An 18,613-nucleotide genomic window follows, 5' to 3' on the forward strand; every position below is an offset into this window, starting at 1 on the left:
TGCGGGTGAATTTTGATGCTCAGAAATGACACTTGAACTTGAACAAAACATAGACTGTTTGTAAAACTCAACGTAGCTTCTGGCTCTGAAAAAAAAAAAAAAATGAGGCCCGACGCGGAAGTGTCTTAAGCTGCGATACCACCGAGTGCCACCAGAGGTCGGCAGCCTAATCACTCCACTGTTTTACTGTTACTCTGCACACCGCAGCTAAAACACCAGTGATATTTAAAAAAAAAAAAAACGTCAAGAACACCCAAATGGCAAAGTCCTGTTGCACTCAGGAGCTTCACAGTTAGCGTTTTCATGACCTCTTTACAAGCTACAATTTCACAGCTGACACTCGCTTCCTCGCTCCGCACGACACGACGCTTCAGCTGATTTAAGCCTGTAAAAGGACGTTTCAGACTTTGCGATTTGAAATTTTAAAGGAGATCAAATGCACACGGATGTAATGAGGGACTTTTGTGATATCAGCAAAATATTGCTCGCCAACTTTTGGAGGGGTTTCACTTGGCTTTTGTATTACTTGCGGAGATATGCATTACTTGCAGCGTCACAAAAAGTGGCTTCCCACTCACGGACGCAGCTCCGGGTTTTCTGCTTCCCAGCGGTCCGTTGCGTGGTTTTTTTTTTTTTGCGGCCGAGGTTGTGTTGTGAGACGGTTCGTACTTCGAGGTAGCGGTGGTTCTCCGGGCGGTTTTGGGAGAGCAGATGGAAGCGCTCGCTTGCTTTTAACGACTCGACAGTTGTGTTTCAGAGTAATAAAAAAAATAGTATTTCCTGCAGAATCAGTCGGCGAGCAGATTGTGTTTTTCTGACTCGCGGACACATGTGGGCCTTTTGGAGTCTTAATGACTTCAGGGATCCATCGGACGACGGCGAGACTCGTCAACTCACTCGGGCCATTTAAAATGGCTCATTGTGACGATTTTTTTTTTTTTTTTTTTGGTATCTTTTCCCCTAATTTCTTATTAATTTCTTATTTGGATAACTTTCTGTATTAACATTTCAATTCGAATCTTCAAACTTCTAACAAAGCACGTATATGAGGCAACGCAATGGCTTCAGAAACAATCCCGGAGGCTCAAATTAATACCTGACGAGGCATAAATAAAGTCCCAGCCGGAACTTCCTGGATCTTAAATGTCAGTAAACATTCCCGACCAGATGTCCCGTACCGCAGTCTATTTCCGAAACATGCCTATAAATTCAAATGTTCAGTCAGCAGATTAATAAAACACATCATAATTTGTTTATACGGAAGAAATTAGGGGGGTGAGGTGGGGGGTGGACCAAAATAAATAAGATGCAAACTTACTCATAGAACAAAGCGGCCTTACGTCAACAAATTATACCACTCTTAATTTCTCAGGCTGTGAATGTGGTAATACTGCAGGAAGACTTCAGTAACATCCGGCAGTCACATTATTGATCGCTGCGACAATTCCTGGCAGTCAAGCCGTATCTTTCCAGAGCGAAATCCCCGTTAGAGATCCGGGGGGTCAAAGGCCGCCGCGCATTCTCAAAGTTCAGCTGAAGCTTTTCTGAAAGAAGCCTCATTAACTGCATTGCGTGGATACCTTCGTCCTCACAGCTGCATGCAGGTCAAATGTTTCCCCGCAGTAACAAACCTACACGCAGCTCGGGCTCGGCAAGAAAAAGAACGCAAGCACGAAGAGGAAGAAGAAGAAGAAGAAGAAAAAGTAATGTGGATCCTCCCTCCCAATTCAGACGAGGAAAAAAAAGATCTTCATGAGCAGAATGGAAGAGAATTACCTTTTGACTACCTGGTTGAATCCAGCGATACAGCCGATGCCGTCCTTTAAACCGGGGTCACGGCGGCATTCATAAACCGCACTCAAACCTCGAGGACATATTCCTCACTGTTGACAGTCTCATTGACCTTCAGTCAAGAAATGTTCATCTTCACAGAAATGATTTAAAAAGGAAGCTGAAGATGATTGACTGTAAAGAAAAATAAGAATTAATGCTATTAGGATATTTATTTTCCTTTATCACCAAACATTTGCTCCATCATAGAAGAGCTTTTATATTTGGGGTCACAGTAACTATACAGTATATATTACTACACATACAAATACAATGTTTGGCATTACTATACACAGGTACAATATATTGTATGTACTGTAGCTTACGAACAAAAGAGCATATACAGTACAATATACTCTTTAGTATTACAGTTTATTGCTGTTTGAGGAACAAACTTAAAAAGCATAACAGTAAACTGACCTCAAGACCATTAGCGCTGCTCCAAAATCTCCCGCCTCCACATCTGTTGATGCAGCACGTAGCGTACTTTGTTCTTCTTCAACCGTACGACATCTGAAAAGTTTGGCGTCTCTAACTTGGGACGGAGACGTCCGCTGCTCCCGAAGACCGGAGGTTTTTTTTTGTTTTGTTTTTTTTGGCGTAGTGAGGACTTGTTCGGGATGTGAGAAACCAGATGCGCTGTTGCTAGGTAACGGGTCTTTGAACCATTGTGGTAGAAACTCTGCCCAACTCCCAATTAACTGCAAATCTTAAAAAATGTGAGCAGTGAAGCAGACGCCTCCTCGTTTCTAAACGTCCTCTCCTGTCCCTATCTCTTAGACTTTAATAATAAAAAATAAAATTAAAAAATAAAACACACACACACACACACACATCCGCCGTTTTGATCTCCTTTTAGCGGATTCTTAAAACGCGATCATTTTTCCGAGGCGGGGAGTCGTTTCCACGGTGACCGCCCGTGTGTCTCTTCAAACAGCTGGAAGCGGTTTACTGATTAGAACCGCTTTGATCTGACAATTTTTCTTCTGAACACGTTTAACCGACACGGACACAAAGTCGTGTTCACGTGACAGACTTTTTTTTTTTTTTTTAAACTGTTCAGCATTTCTTGAGCCATTTCCAACATTGTTTCATCGCGTTTTTCTTCATTTCTCAGCTTCTACGTTTGGATTCTGCAGCTTAGCAGTTTGTTTCAATTATTTCGACATTACAAAAAAAAATGTGCTGTCGTTTCATAAATTATTATTATTACAAGAACAATATTTTCAGTGTTTCTATTAGCAACAGAGGCAATTACAGTACAAATGGGGTTTTCTTCCTTTGAGCACATAAAGTGAGTTTAATATTAAGGTCTTCACCTTAAATCAGTATTTTTCTTTTTTTTTCTTTTAAACGTCCAATAAAACCTTCCCATTAGACGGGCCATGGAAAAGGCAGAGGGAGAATTTTGACTGGGGGCGTTGTGTTGGCTAATATTAATTTATCTCTGCTGTGGGTTGTAAGAGGGAAGAGAACATATTAAAGGGACCAATTACAAGATTTAAAAAAGAAATCATTTTTCTGCTTTATTTTTTTAATTTGGAGCTATGCCATACAGAAACAACTGACTCATCGACTGGTCATCATACGTTCAATCCGGTGCACCAGGATGAGAGTGAGGTCAAGCAGACTGAGCCCGGAGGATGCTTTAATCCCCCCCCCACCACACACACACACACACACACACACACACACACACACACACACACACAAGGTTGTTGTTGTTGTTTTTTTTAGAGAGAAAAGGAAATCTCTGTTGTGTTTTGTGTTCAACCGGAAAAAAAAAATTGGCCGAGCCGAGAAAAGAAAAGGGCACAAAATCATGAAGTGGAAGTCTGCTTGGCTTCAGAAATGTCACCAAAACAATTTAATGAGAATCTGGTAAGCAGCCAATTTAAGAAATGAGACACGGCCGAGTGCTGCGGCGGCAGAACAAAAAAAAAAAGGAAACGAAATAAAAGTTTGAGATTAAAAAGCCAAAGCGATGCAGAGTTTTGCAGCCGTTCCAGTTTGTCACGATGTATTTATTGTTTACCGGCAGACAGATGAGCTTATTCAACAGAATCAGAGCAACAAGTCAGAGGGGAACAGTCAGGAAAACCAATATGCAAACACTCAGGCTGCGGTCAAAGTTAGAAACACTCGGCGTTGTCTACGCAACACACACACACACACACACACACACACACACACACACACACACACACACACACACACACACACACACACACACCTCATTTGCATTTCAAGTAGGTGAGAAGAAACCGCAAAACAAATGCGGAGTGTAGGTAGGGACCGTGGAACATCACAAAGGAAAAATTACCTTCTCCGCCACCCACTGCGCTGCATCATGGGCGACTGCTGCCAGAAAATCTTCCGGCGCCATATGGTCTCCCAATATTTGTTAAGCTAAGCATGATGAGCTCTTCCTTGATCAGATGACAGCACACGGCGGAAGAATCCCGACTATTAGCATGCACCAGGCTGTCTTGGTTTTCATAGCCTCGCATCAAATCCCATTATATAAACAGGCCCGAGGGTTAATGGGGAGAAAATGTCTCTCAAGCTGTACCGACACACCGCCCGGCGTATCGTGTGTCATACTAAATATGTGAGCGTGCCCTCCACAGAATCAGTTAAAAAAAAAAATGTTGGGTAAATATTGCACAGATGTAAAAAAAAAAAAAATAAAATAAAAAAGTTTATGTTTAAGAGGCAGTTTGACATTTTTGGGGAATTGGACTTATTTGTTTTCTTTCCAGAGAAGAGAGACTAACTTTATGGAAGTCAAGTTGTGTCTGAAACATACGACTGTATGTAAAAGTGGACGTAGCTTTGAAAAACGAGGACGATGCGGAAGCGCTTTAAGCTGCGATACCACCGGGCGCCACTAGAGGTCGGCTCGGTAAAGCCTTCATAGTCTGAAAATAATCCCGTCATTATTTAGAAAATAAGCATCAAAAAGACCTGTTTTTTGGGGGGGGGGCGTGTCTGTTTGATTGACAGGCCTGTGCAGGCAGGTTACAGCTGACGGTGGGCGGGACGTAGTATCGCCTGGTTTCCAATCAGATCGAGTGAGATCCACCGCTCACCCAAATATGGTCACTTCCTGCTCCAAACCGTTCCGATGTGGCGCATTTACCTTTATTAGCAAAAAAATAAAAACAAAAACAATGGTTCGTACTCATAATGGAGTTTTATAGCACATAAATAATGCAGCGTCGAAGTCTAATCACGACGAATAAACAAAATATACCAAATAAATGAGTGTCAGCATCGCAACCTAAAAGTAGCTACAACTAGCTTTTGAAAATAGTTGTCATTTAAAAAAAAGAATGTAACAAATGTGAACTATTTCTTTTAATCACTGTAATCTGAATCTTAATCGAGCTGCAATCTAATTTTCATGTCTTTGGTTTGATTTGAGGACGTGTTAAACTGCGCTTTAACATTTATCGACTTTTTTTTTTTTTTAGCTTGCTTAATGTTTTAATGACCGTTTCCAATGTTTTAATCACTCGTTCTTAATTCTTTTTTTTTAAATGTCCTTTTGCTTTTGCCTCAAGTTTTGACGCTTTTAATGTTTTTTTTTGTTTTTTTTTATTTAAAAAAAAAAAAAAAAATGTACGCGAAGCACTTTGAATTGCCTCGTTGTTGAAACGCGCTCTGCGAATAAACCGGCCTCGTAAACGTTCACCTCGCTCTCCGTCCTCTCCCGTTGACAGTCGACGGCGGCTGGGACGAGTGGAGCGAGTGGACGGTGTGCGGCAGCCAGTGCGACAAGCAGCGGAGCCGCGAATGCAACTCGCCGGCGCCGCGCCACCGAGGAAAGACGTGCGAAGGGAACGGCGAGGCCACCGAGAACTGCACAGATGGACTGTGCACCCAGAGTGAGTAGGAGGGCTTCCTTTTTTCTTTTCTTTTTTTTAGTTTTGTTGTTTTCTCACCACCGGGGGTTATCGCCTATCATCGCTCTCATCGCCCCCCCTCCCCCCTCTCACCCGCCTCCCTCCGTCACCACCATCACCACATATACACGCTCGCTGTAACGTGGCAGCACTCTCGAGTGACGCTTGATGTTTCCTCAGAACGAAACGTCATTGCACTGTTTCGGGGGTCACGCACACGCAAAGACGTCCGACGTCTCACTCGCCCGGCGGCAGCGCAGGTACGACGGAGTGAGGATTTATCGAATTCCACAAAGCGGCACGGCGGCAGCCGCCGTTGACCTCGAAACCGAAAATGAGCCGCGAGGGTTCGACGGCAAACAGCCACGATCCGGGCGAGTGTAACACAGTTAATGATAACCGGGCGTCACGCAAACTACAAACGGAAAAGTCTCGGCCGCCATCTGCTCCCTGCACGCTTTTTATTTTGTATTTGTGTCCGTTCCATTCATTCTCAGCCACAGAACGCATCGTGGAAAAAGAGGGAAGACCTTTTTTAATAAAACAAATTCATTTCTTTTAAGCGAAATGTATCATTTGTGGGTTCACGCACTTATCGGCAAAAATCTCCGAATGAGCTTTCAAGCAAACTTGAAATAAGCTCTTCACAAAAGCCTTCGATTTTATACGATTTTTATTTTTTTTTTTTTAAAGTAGCACCAGTAGACTGGTGTAACTCAGAGTCACAGTTAAAAACGGTTCAACCTTTTGATTATAAAGGTCCTCTTGTTTTTTTTTTTTTTTTTTTTTTATATTAAACATTAGGAGATAGTTCGTTAAAGTAAAACTAAGTACGTTACTCCGTCCCTCCTGAAATACATCCAACTTTCTATTGTCGACGAGAGCTTGGAGATCATTAGCTCGATCAAAGACGCCTTTCAGCGCCTCGTCGCCTTTAAACTGTGGTCGGTAGAAAGGGACGGTGACGATGGCTATTTATCAGACGTATCGTCTTGTGAGCGATAAGAGCCCCCCCCCCCCCCCACCTCCCCACCACCACCACCACCACCACCGCCGCCGCCACCACCTTTCTTCTCAGGGTTGCTCGGATCCGAGACTCAGCACTTTGTTAGCCAGCTTCACAAGAGGCCTCCGCTCGGACTTTAATCACCACTTTCTCTCCTCTTTGTCTCCTTCTATCTTTCTGTCTTTGCAGATCGAAAGCTGCTACATGACGTTAAACCTCAAAGTGAGTCTTCCTCTGCGGATTTCTTTTCATCGCCCCCCCCGCCCCCCACCCTCCTCGCCCCTCCCCCACCTCCACCTCCGCCACCACCTCCACCGCCACCACCACCGCATGCACACCTGCCACTAATGTGCCCTGAATTCTTTTGGTTGGGGGGGGGGGGGGCACAATAGAGATGCAACAACAACAACAACAAAAAACACTCCAGGAATAGAAACGTCATGAAATTCCCGCCATTTAAATTCACCTTTGATCTTGCGCAACATCCTGTTTTTAACACAGCAGAAGCTCATTACACGTTCATGTCATTATCATTTTTTGTTTTTTGTCTTTCTTTTTTTAATATGACATCACAGCTGCTCCTCGGAGCCCGGTGATATATCGGTTGTGACAAGCGAACATGTGCTACGTCGGCGGAGGATTAATGTGGTTCGTAATCGTTGCAAACGAGCTAAATTTCGGACCCAATTTATTTATAAGCGTCCGTCCGTCCTCGCCGGGCTCCCGCGGGACGCCTTTCAATCACTCGCCGGAGTCGTCGAGGGGGCTAAGTGATTGTCAGGTGCCACTGTATAAGCTTTAGTGCTTTCATTAGTCGTCCCTGCTGCTTGTCTGGAAAGCAAAAGCCGCCCCGACTGATTGAGCGTGGCGGGGAGGGGGGGGGGGGGGTAGAGCGCCGCGTGGCGGGCGATCTTTTTGGTGGCAGCGCGGCTACGCACCTCTGATGGCCTTCGCCGGCGACATATCTATCATCGCTTATTGGATGTAGTCCGGTGGGTCCGAAGGCGGTTTAGGCTAATCGCCCCCCCGATAACCGTTTTACAGTAACGGCCCGGATGCGTTCATTTGGCAAGAGGGTAAAAGATGGACGGGGGGGGGGGGGGGTTGGGGGGGCGGGGCGATGCTCCATCCCCATCCTTCTTGTTTTTCATTTTCCATCGCTGGAAGCCCGGTGTAACACCTCGTGAAATCTCTTGCCTGTGTTTTTTTTGTGTTTTTTTTTTTTTGCCCTTGAATGTCGACATAATAACGTCTCCGCTCGCTTTTCTTTCTTCATCTCCTCCTCCCTCGCTGCTGTCTGTGGGTCTTTATTAATACAACAAAGACAATGCTCTTTTATGTGCAACACTTAAAAAAAAAAAAAAGAAGCTTATTCCGCTGTTTTGGGCAAAAAGCTGCCTTCATCACAGAAATATGAACTTAAAAAGTCCTCGATCCGTGGTACTGGAGGGATATCAGAAGAATACATTTATTTTGCTCTGAATTCTCAAACAGTGGCTGCGAGGCGGGGCTTTATTTCGAGATAATGCCTCTCCGTGTTGTCTTCATGATAAATGTACGTTGATGTACATTTCTGCAGAGCAACCAATGGTTTTTAAGCTTTTAATACTTTCATCCTTCCTTTAAAAAAAAACAAAAAAACAACGATGCTTTTATTGTGAAAGGACATCAGGAAGCGTAGAGTTTCGATTACTCCAAACAGCGCTTGGCGTCGGACGGGTTTTCAAAATTTAAAAGGCGGCGGATCCACAACTTTTCTTGTCTCGCTCGAATTCCAGCGACTACGTTACCCACAATTCAGCTGGAGATTCAGGTGTGTTCTGCTGGCAGCTGATGTGGCTACGGCGCCAGCTTAAACTTAGTCGTTTTACGGCATCGCAGCTTCCTCCGGAGCCGCGACAAGATTATACGCGTTGTTTTGAAATATTCAGTAGTGCTCTCCGACACCCGTAAACACATTTTGTTGGGTAAAATTCGCTGACGTTGTCTTCCGATATTCACCAGGAGTTACGTTCATTTTCAGAATTCAGTGATAATCACACTACGAACGAAATCAAATTCGTGCCGCGGGATATTGGACTTTATACAAACAATATTATTTCTTTTTTTGCGTCTCTCGTTTCAGGCATGGACAGCTCCAACGACGTGGCGCTGTACTCGGGCCTCGGGGCCGGCGTCATCGCCGTGGCGATCCTGGTGGTGGCCGTCATGCTGTACAGGAAGAACCACAGCGAGTACGGGGTGGACGTCATCGACTCCTCGGCCCTCACGGGGGGTTTCCAGTCCTTCAACTTCAAGACCACCAGACAAGGTGAGACCGAGAGAGAGAGAGAGACGCCGCCGCCCGTGATTGACAGCGTTTGTTTGGCGTGGAGTTGGAACGCCTCACGACCCGCTTCCTCCGTCCTACACCTCCCGGCATCCGTGAAAGGAACCTGTCCTTCTACGTTGACAGACCTTTTATTGTGAAGCTTGAGAGAATCAACCTCTGATAGATGTGAGGAAAAACTGTACAAACGGATGAGGAGGAGGGAGGGGGGGGGGGAGAGGAGAAATAGGGGGGGGGTGGAGGGGGGAGTGTACATTCAGCAGATCATCAATCCTTATTTAAATAGGCCAGCGCTCCTCGCAGCCCTTCCTGCTGTGCCCTCCGCCGGCCACCATCACTCCTTCTTCCATTTGTTTTGTTTTTCCCCCTAGTTTGTTTAATGAGGAAGTCGTCGAGGCGTTTTACGTGTATAATTGTTAACGTTTTTACCGTCCTTTTCATAAACACAACAGGAAGTTAAACGACCTCCTCTCGGCGGGAAAAAAAACAAAAAAAACAGCGACTCTCCCAGCGTGTGTTTAATTGAACGTCAGTACGTGTTTTTTTGTTGTTGTTGTTGTTTTTTTAATGCGAGTAGCTCCGACCCGCTGGTAAATATCACTCCGCCTTCTCGATGGCAAATACATAATTGAAATTGAATTTCACACATAATATGTAATGTGATGTTGCTTGTACTTGTTATAGGTCGGTTCAATTGGACCCACTTCGCTGCGTAACACACAACGAGACTCAGCTAGCTGAGCAGTTCAGTGTTTCTACGTTCTGTATTTCTTCAGTTTGAGAAACCAATCCCTCGGAAGCAACAAAAACGGACTGGAAATCCTCTCCGTTGCTAGGGTCGTCGCTAAGGGCCGGCCTACGTCCTGGCGTGGCACACATTGGCACATTATTACATAAAAGAGTCCACTGACGCGACTGATCGTTTCCCCGTTCCGAGTCGAAACCCCCGACGCGTTGCCGTGGAAACGGAGATTGCGATAATCGTGCTTTAACGTCGCCGCGGGCGCGACTCAATCAAATCCTTATCGTGGAACATCGCGCCGATAATCGCGATCAGGGAGAGGAGAGAAGAAGAAGAAGAAGAAGAAAAAAACCGGAACAATTTAAATACTCTAAAGAAGTTCTTTGCGGACGGTGTCTCTCTGCAGAGCGAGTCTCTGGACCTGACCCCTGTCTCCGCGCATTACTTCTCCTTCTGAGTGATTTTTAATCAGAGGCCCAATTCCAGACCGATCCCTCAAGGTATTCAACCTGAGGTACATTTCATTAACTTCTCTCATCTCGCCGCCGCCGATTCCATTTTCGGGCCGCGCCGTTCTTAAAGATGCACACTCAGGCGATAATCAGATCATTCTCCACTCGACCGGAGGGGGTGAGAGATTTTTTTTTTTTTAGCAGTGATCGAATGTCAGCTGCGGGAGTAGTGGGGATGGGATGGAGGTGGGGGGTGGGGGGGGGGGAAAGGTGGGCGCGATGTCCGCCGGGCTGCAGAGCCGGAGTGCATCCGCAGGGTTTTTTTTTTTTTTTTTTTTTTGCCGTCGTCCTTGTCGGAGGAAATAAAAAATTCATCTTTCCATCCATTTTTTATGGAACATCATTTTTAGTGGCGATTAACCAGGAAGTGTTCCTCCTGCTCATAGATGCTGGCACTTTGTATCATTTATAATGCAGGTGCAATCATCGGGGCGCGGTGGCCACGGCGGGATAGAGTACATCTGTTACGGGTCGAATGCCCGGGAACGTATCGATGCAGTAAACCGAGCGCGCTCACCGCTTCATATCACCGTTAATGGACTATATTTTGTTTTTTTTGGGTTTTTTTCCAGACAAAGCAAGACATTTGAAGATGAAACCTGGGAGCCTGTGATTGAGATTTTTTTACAATCACAAAAAGAATAAGAGTTTCAATCTGCAAAACTGTAGCGACACTAAAATTCCTCTTCCAATACATCGTCCAAAAAAAACAATTTTTTTTTTTAAATTGAAGATGTGATATCTTCAATTTTCTTGAAAACGCCTGTCAAATCGGAACCTCTCTCGCCTTGTAAAGACAACTACTATTATCGTGTACTGACACGATAATATATTTTTCACAATAAAAGCATAATTATTAAAGGGAAGGACAAACGTTTTTCATTTCGTATGTTCTTCCGCTCTTCTGATTGAATTATTGCTGTGAAAATGTACATGCGTCACGACAACATGGAGAGGCGGTTATCTCGGTACAAGTGCGCCACTTGGAGCACAACACAGCATTATTTAACTTGATTATCGGTTTGATTATCCAAAGAAATTCAACAGGTTAATCCGTGATGACGATGAAGCGCCACTCAGCGTGGTTCGCTGCATATGAGCGGCGGCACAGCGACAAAACCAGCTGAATAAATCGTTGTTTAAATTCCACATTTTGATGTGAAGGCCGAGACGAAGAAGTCAAAATTTTTTTCAAAGATCGAGTCAAAAACCGAGACGCTCGAAAGAAGAAAAAAAAAACCCGCTCATCACCAATCACACCCCTGGTTATTAATGATTTCCTCTAAAAATAAAACAACATTAGCCTCCCGCTCCGCACCCCACGCCAGGCAACAGCTGGGCAGCAAGGACTCAGTGACTTCGCCTGCATCTTGGCACGGCTCGTCAGAGGTGGGGAGGGCGGGGGCGGAGAGGGGAAGTGTGGGGGGGAGAGGGGGCGTCTGCCAGATCGATTTGCGCATCCCCGCTCCGTTTGGCAGCGTCGTCGCATCTAACAGCCCACAGATGAAGCCCCCCCCCGTCCCCCTCCCAACCCCTCTGCAGGCTGCTGGGGGTCCACTGCTGGGCGCTAAAAGGACTCCTCTCATTTACAGAGCAGCAGTCACCTACCTTAGACCCCCTTCCTGGCACCAACCCCCCCCCCCACCCCCACCCCGTCCTTCAGGAGGGCGACCGGGCGTCCAGAGGAGCTGACTCCAGCAGATGGATTATGGAGATCAAGCTGCGTGTGTGCGCTCAGTAATTAAATCTTAACGGTCCGACCGTGGCTCTCGGCCCCGGACCTTCTGGCCAGGTTGCGCTCCCCTTTACCTCCGACGCGACAAAACAAGTTGTTTTAATTTGGCGCTGGTCAGCTGGAGAAAAATTTCAGGAGAAAGATGGCGAGAGAGATGTGTCGTCGTCCCCCCCCCCCCCTCCTCACCCCTCCTTCAAAAACTACAAACGATTGGACCCTGGGTTTGTGTCACCTGGGGACAGCCAGGGATTTTCGTATGAACTCTGCAGATTAGATCTGATTTTAATCTCAAATCCGCTACGTCGGCGTTTCGTAGAATGACAACTCTGTCGAGCTTAATCTACTGTAGACAGAAAGCCTCTGATAATATTTAATCCGTGCCGACGGAGTGGCACATTCTCCTTCTGCTTTTTCTCACCTCCTTCCTGCCATGAAAAATGAAAGAATTTTTCGTCACTTTTTTTTCAGCTTTTAAACATTTTAAATTTCGACTTCTATGAAAATAAATAACACAATCTTGACCTTGTTTTAGCTGAATCTGGGACGCCAGTGAATTTAATTATCCCATGTGAGTGCTGTTCAGGAAACACAGAGGTTGGGCTTTGATTCATTAATTAAACAAGGTCTCTGTATAATAGGAGTCCCACGCGAGCGCGTTGCTTTAAGACGACCGTGCCGTCTCTCTCGTCTCCGTAGGCAACCCGCTGCTCCTCAACTCCTCCATGCAGCCCGACCTGACGGTGGGACGGACGTACAGCACTCCGCTCTGCTTCCAGGACGGCGCCGACAAAGAGCTCTTCGACCCGCTGCCGGACATCAAGGTCAAAGTTCAGAGCTCCTTCATGGTTTCGCTGGGCGTGGCCGAGCGGGCGGAGTTCCGCGCCAAAACCGTCGCCGAGACCTTCCCGCGGGACCTGAGCCGCGACTACTGCAGCACCGTGGACAGACGCAAGAAGGGCCTGCTCACGCTCAACGGGCCCTTCAGCGCCCGGCAGGAGCAGCTGAGGACCACCGGCGTGTTCGGCCACCCGGGAGGGCGGCTGGTGGTGCCCAACACAGGTGAGCTGAACAGGAAGCGGATAAAAGTAACAGACTTCGGTTTGTTAGCCGGAAGAAAAAAAAAACACTCCTTTGTCTCGGTTGAATTGTGCAGCCGGTATTTATCACAGGGAGATGCGTGAGATATCCTATGAAACTGCGCTGCAGCTTTCAGAAAATGTCAGCGCCTCGTCTGCGTGACGAAGCGTTGCCGGGATCGGCTACGTTGAAGTTGGGTAACATTTTTAATCGTTATTAGTTTTTTTTATTCGTTGTTACACATGCTGCATAAAGCGCCGTGTCCATCTACCACACCCGTTACTCTTCATTAAATAATTCCCGAAGTGCCACCCAGGCCACCCGGAGTCATTCGTGACGTTTATTCTCCATCAGGCACTAAGCACATATTTTTTCAAATTGCTGAGTCATACAGTGTCCTACAAACATGGCTCGGATATTGACAGATTCTAGACAATCCCGTCTACTCAACTATAAAATGATATCTCTACTGGCAATATGTTGTGTAGGGATACAGCTAAAAATATAACAATTTCATGGGACCGAATTTTATTTCCTAGATATAAAGGCTAATATATAACATCTGTAAGTATTATCAAATTAAATTATGACAGATCTGAATAGCCCAGACTGTCCTGAAAAAAACAAGATATAGCATGAATGGTTAGCCGCAACAATGACCAAGATATGAGCTTCAAATTGAAGGTAGTAAAATTTCCCAATGCCGCATTTTCCCAGAAAGCCTTGTAACTCATCAAAAGATCTGTCGTAAAAAAAAAATTGGCGTTCGAAATCAGCGGTCAGAAAAACGTCTCTAATTTTTGTTTTCTACCAAAGTGGGAAAATTATTATTGGCTCACCAAAAACAGTGTTTTAATATGTTGACCAATCGTAAGTGTGATGAAATTGTACTCGTGTTTAGCAGCATTTCTTCACATAGCTGAGCTCGTCCCAAACCAGCTGAATCAGCTTCTTTCAGCAGAAGAAGCAGAAAAACTCTTTAATTCTGAAAAGAAAATATTTCAAGAAATTGAGGTTCTTCTAGTCGACCCACGTGCTCGACATAAACAACCAACCTGCACCTTTACAAACAATCGCTCCAAATTCCGTTAAAGGTTTTCGCAGCATGCATTTTTACCGCGAAGTCTTCAAACCAAAACTACGCTCAAATGAAAAACAGGTCAAATCTGAGAAAGTAGAAAGAAAACAAACTCTTAATAAGCGGACCTCGGGTTGTTAAAGTTTGTGTTCTTTTTATGTCAGAACTCTCAGAGTACGAACACGGTCCTTGCGGCCTGTGCATTGCAGGGCGTTGCTAAGCTCCATCGGCGCCGTTGCCAAGGCGGGTAGATGCTTGTTATTCCTCCACATCCTCGCAAGGCTCTCTCTCTCAGGATAAAACACAGGGGTCACGGCGCCATCCCGTCCCCGCCGACACAAACGGGGTTTTGGAGGAGTGACCCGCGGCCGTCGTTGGGGTCAACAGTCCGAGGACGAAGCCGCGAGCACTCGACGGAAACCTCTTCTGCCGGCTCCTCTCGTTACCGCGGCGGCGGCGGCCTCCGCTCGGCCGGCCGCGGAGAGGTGAAGTGAAATCAGCCTCCCGCGGTCGCCTCTCAGGCCGAGAGTCTGAGTGGAGGAGTCGTTGTAGTCGAGTGGAGCCACTCACGCCGCCCGTCCGGGTCATTAGCCTGAACAGCGGCCGCGAGCAGCACTTCAACCGCAGATTACCGGAGCTCTCCGGTCACCTCGGTTCCAAAATAGCACCGGTTCCTTTCATCTGTGCAGACTTTTAAGTCCGGCCTGTTAATGAGCGTGGAGTCCTGCCACATCCCAACGCAGCGGAGCTGAGCTGTTTGTGGTGAACGATTTCATTAGAATTTTATTAGAATATAAAAAAAAATAAAAATAAAAAAAATAATCCACTGCAGCATCTCTCTTCAGCAACAATGTCCCAATTACTGGGAATAATCCACAAAAATCACTTTGAACATTTTGACTACGTAGACTCTCCGTGAATTAAAAATAAACACATGAAGAGACCTGGACAACATGTGACATTTAAACCAAAAAAAAACAAAAAAATGCAGCAACTAATTAAAACTGCACATTACAATCTGTACAACTAATCTGACAGCATGTATGTGACAAAGTGTAAATACTGTACCAACCGTAGACTGTATATAAAAGTGGACGCAGCTGAAAAATGAGGCCATTAGCGATAGTTCCTTAAGCTGCAATACCACCGAGTGCCACTAGAGGTTGGCCCCAAAAAAACCTCCATCGACTCCCATTCAAATAGTCTCAAAATCCTCAGTCAATAACATTTCCCCGCGAGTTACCTCGGTGTTTTCAGCTAAAGTCGCTCCTTCTTGTTCGTTTTCTGGCCGTCCGTCTGAATAATCCCCCCCCCCAAAAAAAATCACAGGTTGAAATGCACTCAGCGTCACTGTTGCCTCAACAAACACAAATACACATTTTGTAGCGTGTAACCACAACTTCTTCTCACAGTACACGATGCGGTCGTGTTTAACTCGCTCTCTTCACGTCGCGTTTTCCCTTTGTGAGTAGCAGCAGAGCAAATCTCACTAACATGTTACACTGAATGTTTATTTCATAAAAAAAGAAGAAGAAGAAGAAGAAAACCCCAGACTGCTTCGAATGCACATTTCAGACACGGCCGAGTTACTCCAAAATATTCCGATCCAAAGAGCTGCCAAAACCCTCCGTCTCTATCCGTCATCGGCTTCTCTGCTCCTCTGAACCTTTTATTTGGAGAACAGGGCCTTTATATGCTCCCCGCACTTCAATGCGAGAGCTTTTGCCGTTCACACAGCGGCGGATGAATGGCGTCAGGCGACAGCGGAGGGGCGGTGCTGATCTGTTGACACGCCGAGGAAAAAAAAAAAGTAATCTCCATTTTGCTTCTTCAAACGTGTTGTATAATCAGAAGTTTAGTGAACGGCGCTGGTTTGAAGATCAGAGTAAAGAGTAAAGTTCTTCCAAATCATCTGTGTTTATTTTCTCTCGCTGTTTATGTATTTTTAGGCTGATCCGCTGAACAGCAACATAAATATGTTTGGTTTGTTTTACGCTCGATATTTTCCTGGAAGTAGTAAAACCATAGACTGTAAATCAAATTTAAAAAGTAGACGCAGTCTCCGTAAAAGTCTGAAAAGTAAAGCTGTTGCAGGAGTTTATCAAAGTGCGACGCCACCAGAGGCCGCTAGGGGCTGGCTCCTAAAAAAAAACTAAAAAAAACATGAGCTACAATAAACTCCAATTCAAAAAGTGTCATCTTCTCTCATGAAATACGAAGTCAATGAATGTTTTCCACAAGTCATTATGGAGTCACGAGCAAAACTCCCTTCTTCTGATCAGTGGTCTGGTCGTCCTTCTGAAAATAATTCCAGCATTAGCTAGATATTACGCCTCAAAGACAGCGATGTTTTGTTGGCGGCGTGCCTGGTTTGATTGACATGACTGGGGTGCAGTCAGATTCCAGATTCCCTTCAAAATACGGTCCCTTCTGATTTCCAAACAAAAAGATGATGACGGCCAAAATGCCAGTTCACCAACCAGAGTGATGCCGCAATGGGTCGCCTCTTCAACAACCTCCCCGACAGTGTACCCAATAATTCAAATTTAGTTTTCTTGAAAAAACATCATTTCCATCAAGAGATTGTTTTATATCGCCGTTGCTACAGTAAAACCAACAGCTCCATATTTATTTCCTCCCGATGCACGGTAAGTCTTTCGCACGTCCTTTTAAAAACACAGGCTTGTTTTATCGCTGCTGAAAATTCACGCCGGCGTGTTTCATTTAGCGTGTTCAGAGTCGGCGAGTCGGTTTATTCTCTCGAGCACCTCATAAATATCGGGGTAACCTCAGCGTGTTCGACGCGCTGCAAGCCCTCATTTTGCTCTCCGCTGTCAGTTGCTGCTGGCTGCTGACACATTTGTGTGTGTGTTGTTTTTGTTGTTTTGTTGTTTTTTTGTTGTTTCCAGGGGTCAGCCTGCTGCTGCCTCACGGAGCCGTGGATGAAAACATGTCCTGGGAGATGTACATGGTGATCAATCAGGGAGAGGCAAGGTGAGGCCAGAGTTTACACAAATATCCTTTTCGAGCCTGTCTGTCTATCCGTCCGTCAGCCCCCCCCCCCCCCCGGTCTCACCGTCGGCTAATTATTTACCGTCTTCCGCTACTTTAATTACAGCCGCCGCCTTTTAAGACCTTCGCTTCTCGAACGCTCGAAGTTACAAGTTCGATGCGCTCCGTCATCGGCGGCTTAATTAGTGCAGAATTAGATTCGAGCCCGCTGATGTCAAAGAAAATATGTTTCCTTACTTCCTATTGTCTGCGTTGAGTTGAGCTTAATGAGTCTTTTTTTTTTTTTTTTTTTATTAAAAATTATTTTTGTTTTTCTCATTCTGTCTTCCAAGTGCGACATAAAAAGATTTTCGGGCTCAAAGAGATCAATTCGAGGATTTATCGTATCTTGTGCTTCGACGCTGTAACGGGAAGAGCGGGACGTATCCGCTTCTTCCTTCCTTCGTGGGGTTTTCTTTCGCACATTTCACGCAAAGTGAGTCGCAGATTTTACACAAAACATCCGCCGCGCATGCATCACCTATTTTAAAATGATTCTGTCGGACACTGACCTTAAATTAATGAAGAAAAAAAAAAACGGACAAATAACAAACGTCACTCAAACAGCAGGAAATGGTGCCTTTTGTTGGGAACCATTAATTCCTGGTGTTTCCAGCTTATCGTAATCAAAACATGGAACATCGCCAGCCTTATCTTTTAATAAATACCTGTTTCAAAAGCGGCGGTGGCGGCCGCTGTAGCGTTAAAACGGGCCGCTTTCGATGCTGCCGTCGTCGGCGTTAATTCAAAGCGATCGTTGTAGCGGTGGGCAGCCGACGTCCAGAGGGCGGGCGGGCGGGCGTGTGCGTGCGCGACCCTGCCGGTAGCCATATCCACGTTTCAGTGTGTTTACCCCGAGGCTACGTGACAGATGGAGCCCGGAGAGCGCGGCGGCCTAAACCGTCCCCCCGGCCCCCCTATAGGAGTCCTCTAGGTGTCACGATGTGGCACGCACACGCACACACACACACACACACACACACACACACACACACACAGGTGGTTGTCTGGGCTTTTTGATGTCCCAGCTGCTGGCGGAGAAGCTGGAGTTCAAGCCGCGACGTCCCCGGCGGGGCGGGCTCGCGTCTCCGCAATCGAGTCCTTCATTTCAGCTAACTTGACTCGTCGGAAGCAAAGTCAAACCTCCAATCTCTTTTTCTGTCCCCCCCCTCCCCCGTCCCCCCCGCCACTCGGAGAGTCAATATGTAGTTATGTACTCCACTCGATGTCAACAACGCGGCGCTCTGGGAGAGAGAGAGAGTCCCGACCCGGGAAGCTTGTTTAAACGCTGATGAGCGCGGTGATGAATGGAGCGCGGCGGCGCTGACGAACGGGCGAGGACGCC

General features: G+C 46.1%; 1 protein-coding gene across 3 annotated transcripts in view; it reads left to right on the forward strand.

Annotated features, from left to right (window-relative positions):
• The window catches only part of unc5db (unc-5 netrin receptor Db), a 298,267-nt gene that overhangs the window by 254,416 nt on the left and 25,238 nt on the right, over positions 1 to 18,613 (forward strand). Inside the window, exons 8-12 of one of the 3 annotated variants that reach the window (XM_069701513.1) lie at positions 5,556 to 5,720; positions 6,934 to 6,966; positions 8,870 to 9,055; positions 12,759 to 13,121; positions 17,127 to 17,211. In XM_069701513.1, coding sequence (XP_069557614.1) covers positions 5,556 to 5,720; positions 6,934 to 6,966; positions 8,870 to 9,055; positions 12,759 to 13,121; positions 17,127 to 17,211 — 832 coding nt within the window. The remainder of the gene's footprint in view (positions 1 to 5,555; positions 5,721 to 6,933; positions 6,967 to 8,869; positions 9,056 to 12,758; positions 13,122 to 17,126; positions 17,212 to 18,613) is intronic. The other 2 variants (XM_069701514.1, XM_069701515.1) reach the window with 2 other exon arrangements.

Source organism: Brachyistius frenatus, unplaced genomic scaffold (assembly GCF_029030835.1).
Source record: "Brachyistius frenatus isolate BFR_SWC_R1_liver_20210118 unplaced genomic scaffold, ASM2903083v1 Contig_37, whole genome shotgun sequence".
Taxonomy (NCBI): Eukaryota; Metazoa; Chordata; class Actinopteri; family Embiotocidae; genus Brachyistius; species Brachyistius frenatus.